This window comes from Somniosus microcephalus, unplaced genomic scaffold (assembly GCF_052327205.1).
Source record: "Somniosus microcephalus isolate GS21.2 unplaced genomic scaffold, FLI_Smic_1.0 scaffold314, whole genome shotgun sequence".
Taxonomy (NCBI): Eukaryota; Metazoa; Chordata; class Chondrichthyes; order Squaliformes; family Somniosidae; genus Somniosus; species Somniosus microcephalus.
Genome location: NW_028225501.1, coordinates 38,000 through 49,749, shown reverse-complemented (window position 1 = coordinate 49,749; position 11,750 = coordinate 38,000). Strand labels below are relative to the sequence as shown.

At 49.3% G+C, this 11,750-nt stretch overlaps 1 protein-coding gene across 1 annotated transcript; it reads right to left on the bottom strand.

Moving 5' to 3' along the window:
• Positions 1-3,670: 3,670 nt before the first annotated feature.
• Positions 3,671-7,516, bottom strand: LOC147081885 (uncharacterized). The gene has a single exon (XM_085980617.1). It carries the CDS (start codon positions 5,948-5,950, stop codon positions 5,027-5,029), a length of 924 nt encoding a protein of 307 aa, XP_085836743.1. The 5' UTR covers positions 5,951-7,516; the 3' UTR covers positions 3,671-5,026.
• Positions 7,517-11,750: the final 4,234 nt, after the last annotated feature.

Below are 11,750 nucleotides of genomic sequence, written 5' to 3'. Positions count from 1 at the left end.
ATTGACTTGGATAGAGAACTGGTTGGCAGACAGAAAGCAAAGAGTTGGAATAAACGGGTCTTTTTCCGAGTGGCAGGCAGTGACTAGTGTGGTACCGCAGGGATCGGTCCTTGGACCCCAGCTATTCACAATATATATTAATGATCTAGACAAGGGAACTAGATGTAATATCACCAAATTTGCAGATGACACAAAGCTGGGTGGGCGTGTGTGCTGTGAGGAGGATGCCAAGAAACTCCAGGATGATTTGGACAGGTTGGGTAATTGGGCAAAAGCATGGCAGATGCAATATAACGTGGATAAATGTGAGGTTATCCACTTTGGTGGCAAAAACAGGAAGGCAGATTATTATCTGAATGGCAATAGATTGGGAGAAGGAGAAGTGCAACGAGACCTGGGTGCCCTTGTGCACCAGTCGCGGAAGGTAAGCATGCAGGTGCAGCAGGCGGTTAAGAAGGCAAATGGTATGTTGGCCTTCGTAGCGAAAGGGTTTGAGTACAGGAATAAGGATGTCTTGCTGTAGTTGTACAGGGCCTTGGTGAGACCACATCTTGAGTATTGTGTGCAGTTTTGGTCGCCTTATCTGAGGAAGGATGTTCTTGCCATGGAAGGAGTTCAGCGAAGATTCACCAGGCTGATACCTGGGATGGCAGGAATGACGTATGAGGAGAGATTGGGACAATTGGGCTTGTACTCGCTGGAGTTTAGAAGAATGAGAGGGGATCTCATTGAAACTTATAAAATTCTGACAGGACTGGACAGACTAGATGCAGGAAGGATGTTCCCGATGGTCAGGGAGTCCAGAACCAGGGATCACAGTCTAAGGATAAGGGGTAGGCCATTTAGGACAGAAATGAGGAGGAATTTCTTCACCCAGATCATCCAAATTCAGTACCCTGTCCCTACCTTCTCCCCATATCCCTTGATTCCTTTAGCCTTAAGAATTATATCCAACTCCTTCTTGAATATATTTAATGAACTGGCCTCCACCGCCTTCTGTGGCAGAGAATTCCACAGGTTCACCACTCTCTGGGTGAAGAAATTCTCTGACTGCCACTTTTGTTTTTCTCCTTCCTATCTTTTGCTTTTATCCTTGTTTCCCTTTCCTCTGTCTCCCTGCTCAGGTTCCCAACCCCCTGCCATTTTAGTTTAAACCCTCCCCCAGAGCACTAGCAAACACTCCCCCAGGACATCGGTTCCAGCCCTGCCCAGGTGCAAACCGTCCGGTTTGAACTGTTCCCACCTCCCCCAGAACCGGTTCCAATGTCCCAGGAACTTGAATCCCTCCCCGTTGCACCATTCCTCTAGCCACGTATTCATCTTAAATATCCTTCTATTTCTACTCTGACTAGCATGTGGCACTGGAAGCAATCCTGAGATTACTACCTTTGAGCTCCTATTTTTTAATTTATCTCCTAACTCCCTATATTCCGCTTTTAGGACCTCATCCCGCTTTTTACCTATATCGTTGGTGCCTATATGCACAACTGGCTGTTCACCCTCCCCTTCCAAGATATTCTGCAGCCGCTCTGAGACATCCTTGACCCTTGCACCAGGGAGGCAACACACCATCCTGGAGTCTCTTTTGCGGATGCAGAAATGCCTATCTATTCCCCTTACAATAGAATCCCCTATTTGTATACCTCTATCCCTCTTATTCCTCTCGTCCTGTGCAGCAGAGCCACCCCTGGTGCCAGGAAGTTGGCTGCTGCTGCTTTCCTCTGACAAGCCATCCACAACAGCACTCAAAGTGGTGTATCTGTTTGAGAAGGGGATGTCCACAGGGGACCCCTGCACTACCTGCCTGCGCCTAGTACTCTGCCTGTTGGTCACCCATTCCCTTTCTGCCTGTCCAACCTCTACCTGCGGTGTGTCCAACACCGTAAACATGCTATTCATGACGTCCCGAGCATCGCGAACGCTCCAGTATGCATCCAATGGCAGCTCCAGTGCCGCAATGCGGTCTGTCAGTAGCTGCAGCTGGACGCACTTCCTGCAGACGTAGTTGTCAGGGACACAGGAAGTGTCCCTGAGTTCCCACATATCGCAGGAGGAGCATACCACATGACCGGGCTGTCCTGCCATGACTTACCCTTTAATTAATTGAATTTAAATTAAATCAATCAATCCCACTAATTACACTACAGTTAAATGGTTTACCAACAGTCCCCACTACACCAGAGAGACCTTAGTAACTATAAACCACAGAGTTTAAGTTTAAAAAGAGAGAAATACTCACCAACCAATCACTTACCTGCTTTCTGGTGACGTCACACTTTGATTACTTTTTACCTCCCTCCCCCGCTGCTGAATTGGTAAGCCTCACCTCGCTACCGCTTTTATGCTCCGCCTCGCCTCATTGTTCGCTCCACACCCAGGTTCGCTCCGCCGCTCAGGTCTTGAAACTTGTAACACTGAGGCTGAAATTCCACTGCCGTGCGCCGGGGGTGCAGGCAGTGCTGGGCACAGAGGGAGCAGCAAACTGGGTTCAGAGTGGGCACGCTGGCTTTGTCCTTGACCCGGGCTTTCCATTGAGCATGTGCTGGGGCCCAGTGGGATTTCACTGCTCCGGGGCATTTCTGAGGGTGTCACAGGAACATTAGGAACAGGAGGAGGCCTTCAGCCCCTCGAGCCTGCTCCACCATTCAATTAGATCAGGGCTGATCCGTATCTTAACTCCATTTACCCGCCTTTATTCCACATCCCTTGGAACAATTACCTCACAAAAATCGATCATCTCAGTCTTGAAAGCTCCAATCGACCCCCAGCATCCACAGCCTTTTGGGGGAGAGAATTCCACATTTCTACTACCCTGTGTGTGAAAAAGTGCTGCCTGATTTCACCCCTGAATGGCCGAGCTCTAATGTTAAGATTCTGGCCTCTTGTTCTTGATTCCAGCACCAGAGGAATCCTCCATGGCCTCCCCTCTCCTTATCTCTGTAAACTCCTCCAGCCCTACAACCTCTGAGATCTCTGCCCTCCTCCAATTCTGGCCTCTTGCACATCCCCAATTTTAATCGCTCCACCATTGGTGGCCGTGCCTTCAGCTGTCGAGGCCCCAAGCTCTGGAATTCCCTCCCTAAACCTCTCCACCTCTCTAACACTCATTCCTGCTTAAAGACATTCCTTAAATCCTACCTACCTCTCACCCCAACTCCTCCTTCACCCCTACTCTCCAACCCCCTTCACCCCAACTCCCCAATCCCCCTCACCCCAACTCCTCTTTCGCCCCTATTCGCCAATTACCTCATCCCAACTCCTCTTTCACCCCTACTCTTCAACCCCCCTCACCCCAACTCCTCTTTCACCCCTACTCTCCAACCCCCTCACCCCAACTCCTCTTTCAGCCCTGCTCTCCAACCCCCTCACCCCAACTCCTCTTTCACCCCTGCTCTCCCGCCCCTCTCTCATCAGCCATTGACTTCAATAGAACATACACTGACAATTGATATCAGTCAGGATTTGAAAGGTATTTACAAATGATTTTAGAGGCTCTTTGAGTTGGGATCTTTCTTTATTCTGTCTACACGATGAGTGTGATAACAGACTTTCTCCTGTGAATATAGAGCTGGAGTATTGGGTTGTTATGTGTTTACTTTTTCATCTTGTTGACTCTAAAATTTGAGTCTTGTGGTTTCAGACACCAGATAATCAAGCTCACAACAACAGATTGTCTTTCACTGACTTTATTAACAACACTGCAAAGATACAGACAGAGTATAGTTACCTGATTCGGAGAACAGTGGATTCAGAGCTCTCTTCTCCCCAGGTCTGTTCTAACAAGCTGCGACTACACTGGCGATATTTATATTTAACTTGTTTACTACATTATTGATCTGGCCCTGCCCAAACCATAACCACAAGGATATCTGTCATTGTTCTGACTGTGACCACAAGGCTGTGTCACTATCACACACACACACCGTTTCCTTGTTTCACATCTCCATACACAGACCATCTTTTTACACATCCCCTTTCTACACAATTGCAGCCGACATGAGCAAGGACATGAGGCTCATTAAAAGACACACTCATTTCATGACAGCAAAGGTTACACTGGGACAAATCTTCAGTTATTTTCATTACAGGCACAATGCAGAGTAAAGATGAGACTTGCATTTATACCGCCTCTTTCATGACCTCCGGACATCCCAAAACACTTTACAGCCAATGAAGTACTTTTGAATCGTAGTCACTGTTGTAATGTAGAAAACGCAGCAGCCAATTTGTGCACAGCAAGCTCCCACAAACAGCAACGTGATAATGACCAGATAATGTTTTATTTTAGTGGTAAATATTGGCCAGGACACCAGAGATCACTCCCCTGCTCTTCTTCTCAATAGTGCCATGGGATCCTTTCCACCTGAGAGCAGACGGGGCCTCGGTTTAATGTTTCATCTGAAAGACGGCACTTCCGACAGTGCAGCACTCCCTCAGTACTGCACAGGAGTGTCAGCCTAGGTTCTTGTGCTCAAGTCTCTGGGGTGGGACTTGAACCCACAACCTTCTGACTCAGAGGCGAGAGTGCTACCCACTGAGCCAAGGCTGGTACAGCAGCACCTCAACACTGCCTCATCACCCTGCAAGCTTCTGTTAAATAGATTTGCTGAATACATTTAAAACCAGGTTTGCAGGCGTGATGCTCTATTCACACATCGAAGGTGAGAGATATTGTGGATCACACATTAAGCCCCAGTAGCTGAAAGTGATTAACAGACTGGGTTTTGTGTTTAGTGATCCTGGGCTTGTTACCGATACCTTCCCTGGATACCAAGGCTAGGAGAGGCACTCTGGAATGTATGGGGAGCTGGGACTTGTCCATGAGAGTAACCGAAGGTCTGAGAACTGAACTAATCTAGAGTTCAAAAGGAGAAAAGGACCTAAAATGGAACAGTCGGTAACAGGACATCAATTAGTCCTTTATCTTGGAGAAATAATGAACACAACACAGCCCAGTTATAGGGGTTAATAACATTGATAGAAACAAACAAAGGATGTGATTAACAGCAGAATCCTACCCCTACAGTCAGTTATGAACTTGCTGGTGTCTCACCAGGTAAGATGATCGAGTGAATCCCTTCCCACACACGGAGCAGGTGAACGGTCTCTCTCTAGTGTGAACTCGCTGGTGTCTCAGCAGGTTGGATGAAGTAGTGAATCCCTTCCCACACACGGAGCAGGTGAACAGCCTCTCTCCACTGTGCGTGCGTTGGTGGGCCTTGAGACTGGATGATAGAGTGAATCCTTTCCCACACATGGAGCAGGTGAATGGCCTCTCCCCAGTGTGAACCCGTTGGTGTGTCAGCAGATCCTTTGCGCTTTTAAAGCTCTTCTCACAGTCAGCACATTTAAAAGCTCTATCAAGGTGAACAAGTTGGTGTGTCAGCAGGTGGGATGATTTAGTGAATCCCTTCCCACACACGGAGCAGGTGAACGGCCTCTCCCCGGTGTGAACCCGTTGGTGTGTCTGGAGATTGGATGACTGTGTAAATCCCTTTCCACACACGGAGCAGGTGAATATCCTCTCCCCAGTGTGAACCCCTTGGTGCGTTCGAAGATTGGATGCATGAGTGAATCCCTTCCCACATACAGAACAGGTAAACGGCCTCTCGCCAGTGTGAACTCGCTGGTGTTGAATGAGGTGAGATGACTGCCTGAAGCTCTTCTCGCAGCGAGTACAACTGAACGGTCTCTCGTCGGTGTGAACAAGCTGATGTTTAATAAAATCTGCAGAGAGTTTAAAGCAGTTCCCACAGTCAGAACATTTAAAAGGTCTCTCATCAGTGTGAACTCGTTGGTGTAAATGGAGGCTGGACGACAGAGTGAATCCCTTCCCACACACGGAGCAGGTGAATGGCCTCTCCCCGGTGTGACTGCGTCGATGAGTTTTCAGCTCAGATGGGTAATTGAATTGCTTCCCACAGTCCCCACATTGCCACGGTTTCTCCATGGTGCAGGTGTCCTTGTGTCTCTCCAGGTTGGACGATCAGTTGAAGCCTCGTCCACACACAACACGTGTACGGTTTCTCCCCGCTGTGAATGGTGCAATGTTTTTTCAGGCTGTGTAACTGGTTAAAGCTCTTTCCACAGTCAGTGCACTGGAACACTCTCACTTGGGTGTGTGTGTCTCAGTGCTTTTCCAGTCACACTGATGTTTGAAATCTTTTCCCACAGACAGAACAGACAAACATTTCTCCTTCCACATTCAAAGGCCGATGATATTCGGGTCCTGATGAATGGAGTGACTCTGTCAGATCTTGATGTGATGTTTGGTTTGAGTTTGCGGTGTGTAAATGCTGCCCTTCTCACAGCCTGTAAAAGGAGTTCACAAAAGCCATCACTGTGAGTCCAGGATAGAAATTGACAAGATTCTCTCCTGGTTCCTGGCCAAGGGGGCCGCGCATGCGCCCTGCTGCCCCCTGAGCCTCTCAAGATGGTGGTCGTTGCCCCGGGCCTGTCACCGGGAGAAAGCCCCGCAACTGCCGCCCCGCTCGGGGCAAACGCCCGGCCCGGAGGCTCTTGTTCGGGGCCTGAGGCCCACCACGGGTGTTTGTGAAGCGGATAATGTTGAGAGTTTTAATAATGGGGCCTGGAGCTGCACTCGGGGTGTGAGCAGCCCGCGTCCCCCCGGGGTTCATGAACCCGCTCCCTGAGCTCAGGTTGTGAGCGTCCCGCGTCCCCCCAGGGTCCATGATCCCGCTCCCTGAGCTCAGGGTGTGAGCGGCCCCCGTCCCCCCGGGGTTCATGAACCCGCTCCCTGAGCTTGGGGTGTGAGCGTCCCGCGTCCCCCCGGGGTTCATGAACCCGCTCCCTGAGCTCGGGGTGTGAGCGTCCCGCGTCCCCCCGGGATCATGAACCCGCTCCCCGAGCTCGGGTGTGAGCGTCCCGCGTCCACCCGGGGTTCATGAACCCGCTCCCTGAGCTCGGGGTGTGATCGGCCCGCGTCCCCCCGGGGTTCCTGAACCCGCTCCCTGAGCTCGGGGTGTGAGCGTCCCGCGTCCCCCCGGGGTTCATGAACCCGCTCCCTGAGCACGGGGTGTGAGCGGCCCGCGTCCCCCCCGGGGTTCATGAACCCACTCCCTGAGCCCGGGGTGTGAGCGGCCCGCATCCCCCCGGGGTTCATGAACCCGCTCCCTGAGCCCGGGGTGTGATCAGCCCGCGGTCCCCCGGGGTTCATGAACCCGCTCCCTGAGCTCGGGGTGTGATCGACCCGCGTCCCCCCGGGGTTCATGAACCCGCTCCCTGAGCCCGGGGTGTGAGCGGCCCGCGTCCCCCCGGGGTTCATGAACCCGCTCCCTGAGCCCGGGGTGTGAGCGGCCCGCGTCCCCCCGGGGTTCATGAACCCGCTCCCTGAGCTCGGGGTGTGAGCAGCCTGCGTCCCCCCGGGGTTCATGAACCCGCTCCCTGAGCTCGGGGTGTGAGCGGCCCGCGTCCCCCCGGGGTTCATGAACGCGCTCCCTGAGCTCGGGGTGTGAGCAGCCCGCGGCCCCCCGGGGTTCATGAACCCGCTCCCTGAGCTCTCTCACCTGATGTGTCAGCGGCTGCTGCCGAGGGTCGCGCATGCTCAGCTCACACAGCCCGGGTGATTGACGGGAGCTTCGTACCAATAGGAAGAGTGGGCGGGGCTGGAGGACCGAGCAGGCTCAGGGACAACCAGGAAGTGTTGGGAAATCCCTAGCGAATCAGGGAGTGTCTGTAAATGGAGGCGAAATGGAGACTGGTCAGAGAGCGTCTGTAAATGGAGGAGAAATGGTGACTGTTCAGGGAGCGTCTGTAAATGGAGGAGAAATGGTGACTGGTCAGGGAGCGTCTGTAAATGGAGGGGAAATGGTGACTGGTCAGGGAGCATCTGTAAATGGAGGACTGGCAACTCAATATTCCGGCGTATAGAATATTCAGGCGAGACAGGGGGATGTAAAAGAGGAGGGGGTGTCGCAGTATTAATCAAGGAGTCAATTACTGCAGTAAGGAGGGGTGATATCTTAGGAGGTTCCTCTAATGAGGCCATATGGGTAGTACTTAAAAACAAAAAGGGGGCAAGCACTTTGCTGGGAGTGTACTATAGGCCCCCAAACAGTCAGGGGGAGATAGAGGAACAGATATGTAGGCAAATCTCAGAGCGGCGGTGGACCTGTGTGGGAAGCGGCGGCAGTATTTAAAGGCAACCCCGAGGACCAGGTAGGTTTACCAATCTTAGAGCTCCGAGAGCGGGAGAGAGAAGTAAAAAGTAATTGAAGTGTGATGTCATTAAAAAGCAGGTAAGTGATTGGTTGGTGAGTATTTCTCTCTTTTACAAGCTTAAATTCTGCGGTTTATATTTTCTATGGTCTCTGTGGTATAGTGGGGACAGTTGGTAAACAAGCGCCCTAGAGTATATCTTTAATTGGTGGTATTGAATTAATTTAAATTAATTAAAGGGGTAAATCATGTCAGGACAGCCCAGCCCCGTGTTATGCTCCACCTGCGCTATGTGGGAATTCAGGGACGCTGCTAGACCATGTGTGCCGGAAATGTATCGAGCTGCAGCTACTAGCAGACCGCATTGAGGCGCTGGAGCTGTGGATGGATGAGTTTTGGAGCATTTGCGATGCTGAGAGGGTCGTGGATAACACGTTTAGTGAGTTGGTCACACCACAGGTAAGGGCTGTACAGGCAGAAGGGAAATGGGTGACCATCAGGCGGAGCAGTAGAAGCAGGCAGGTAGTGCAGGGGACCCCTGTGGCCATCCCCCTCTCAAACAGGTATACCAATTTGGATACTGTTGAGGGGGATGACTTACCAGGGGAAGGCAGCAGCAGCCAACTTCCTGGCACCAGGGGTGCTTCTGTTGCTCAGGGAGGGAGGAAAAAGAGTGGGAGAGCAATAGTGGTAGGGGATTCTATCGTAAGGGGAATGAATAGGCGTTTCTGTGGCCGTAGATGTGACTCCAGGATAGTTTGTTGCCAGGGTCAAGGATGTCACTGAACGGCTGCAGGGCATTCTGAAGGGAGAGGGTGAACAGTCAGAGGTCGTGGTTCACATTGGGACCAACGACATGGGTAGGAAGAGGGATGCGGTCCTGCAGCAAGAATTTAGGGAGCTAGGTAGCAGATTGAAGAGCAGGACCTCTGAAGTAAGATATTAAAATTGAGCATAACAGGGCATGTTTAGTAGAACGCAATTGCGGCCGCAGAATGTTTAAAGATGAAATGTACTAATTATTCGTATGTTTAATTGCAGAAATGACCATACCAGTTTAGAGAGATGAAACTTACAAAAAGAGACACTGACATAACCCTTTTCTGGAAAATGAAACTTAGTAGTGGCCAGGAGAGGAATGACTTGTTTCTCAGAAATCACATGTCCTGGATGACTCATTTCCAAGAAATCAGAGGGTCTACAGGCCCCTTCAGTGAAAAGTGAAACTTATCCTATAGGCTATTTTGTATAAGTTAGACACACCTAGTTAGTGATTAATGTATAGACTTTTAAATCGATTGGACCTCTGGAGTAGGAGGTCTTGGAAAATGTGTATAACTGTGTGAATCTCAAGAGGTTCGGTAGAGTTGGAGCCTTGTGTGGGGACGCAAGAGCATTATCTCCCCAGGCCTGAATAAACCGTTTTGATTTCAATTATTGGGTCTGTCTTTCTTACAACAAGCCAGTGTCGTCGACCTTGTATATCACTTGGGCCGCACTTTGGGGGCTTACATCAATTGCCGACGAGGATGGGATGCGCGATCTGAACAAGACTCTTGGACAGTGTTAACCTAAGATGGGTGAGTATGTTTTAATTACCACCTGTAAAATTAGAGGTTAATCGCTGGCGAGACGTTAAGTCAGAATCGACGTATAAAAGAACTATAAAAAGAAAGACACCTTTAATTGAAGGCAGTTAAAAAGTAAACCTCAGTTAGGGGCAGGTGTTCCCTAAAAGCCGTGAGGCGGCGAAACCTCAGTTAGGGGCAGGGCGTTCCCTAAAAGCCGTGAGGCGGCGAAACCTCAGGGGCAGTGCGTTCCCTAAACAATTGAATGAATGGGTGCACCGTGGTGAGTGAATGAAATAAAACCCCTAGTCACAGAGGTTAAAACTCAAAACCTCGGGACTAAAGTGTTGGTGTGTTTAACGAAACAGAGTGATTGACAGGAAGTGAGCAATTAATCAGAGTAACGCTATAGGGGCGAGCAACGTAGTGTATAAACCTAATTCACCAATACCGTGAATTACGCATTAAACGTAGCAGTTAGTTATGACTAAGGGGGTGGAAGAAGAATCCTCAAGGGACCTGGATTCTATAACCCGACTCCTAGAAAATAAAAAAAAACAGTGCAGAGAGCCAAAGGCTTGGTGGGGGAGGAGCTAAAGATAAAGCGGCAACAGATAATGTATGGAATTGAAACAGAAGGGAGAGATAAAGAAGGAAAAAGATCTAATTTGTAGGTGAACCAATTTGAAACCCCAGCAAGAAAAAAAAGAAACAAACAGGGATTTGGAAACTAGGGAAAGCTGTTGAGTCACAGATTTAAAAAGGAAGGAAAAGATAAACTTAAAGCTTTACCAGCATGGAAGTTATTAGCATCTGTACCAAGACAAGTAAAACAAGAGATTTGCTGAGTGAAAGGAACCTTAGACATATGCTGGAATTACAGTTTGTATAAAAATGTGAGTGTGGATGTTTTCCTGATTAGGAATGTTTAAGAGGTTACAATATTCCTTTGTCTGAAAATCTGTCCGTTAAGAAAAAGAAATGTCTGCTGTGTGTTGTAGCTCCACCCACTTCTCTGTGTTAAAGAAAAAGCATTTAACCCTTTTGTCTTGTCTGGGATTTTGGAAGTTTAAGAATGTGCAAATAAGATTGTGCCCTCAATGAAAAAACCTATTACAATTTAAGTTAAGCTGGAGTGTAAAAACTGAGAAGAGCAACAAAAAGTTTGTTTAACGAGAGATTAAGTTTCAGTCTAAGATCTAACCTTGGAGTTCTAAGGTAAATTAACCTATTAAAACCAGACTTTCATTGTGGGCACAGTGAAATTCTGGTTGATGTAAATTGGTGTAGTCCGAATTCAATAAGATAACTCAACTCCGCAAGAATATCCGATAGTGGCAGGTCCCTCTACAATATTTAATTGACTATGGTACTGGAAGCCTTATAGAAGGCAGGACTAGAGTTAAACCTTAGAAAGGTATAGGTAGGGAAGGATGAAGTAATCTACCTAGGATACATAGTAACACAAGGGAAGAGACAAATGCCCCAAGACAGAAAGGTGGGTTAATAAAGAACAGGTGTGGAGATGCCGGAGTTGGACTGGGGTGGACAAATGTAAGAAGTCACACAACACCAGGTTAAAGTCCAACAGCTTTATTTGAAATCACAAGCTTTCGGAGCGCTACTCCTTCGTCAGGTGAAGTGGAGAAATGCATAAAGACACAGCTTATATAGTCAGAGAATCATGTCAGATGTTTACAGGTGAGAACCTCTCTGGATATGTCGAGGGCATCCTGAAACCCATCGTACAGGGAACCCCCAGCTTCTGTTGCGACACTACAGACTTCTTACAGAAACTCAGCACCCACGGACCAGTTGAACCAGGAACACTCCTCGCCACGATGGACGTCTCGGCACTCTACACCAGTATCCCCCACGATGACGGCATCGCTGCGACAGCCTCAGTACTCAACACCAACAACAGCCAATCTCCAGACGCCATCCTACAACTCATCCGCTTCATCCTTGACCACAATGTCTTCACCTTCGACAACCAGTTCTTTA

Bases quoted from the DNA above. Each gene is read 5' to 3' on its own strand.
- LOC147081885 (XM_085980617.1), bottom strand. From the start codon at position 5,950: ATGGAGAAACCGTGGCAATGTGGGGACTGTGGGAAGCAATTCAATTAC.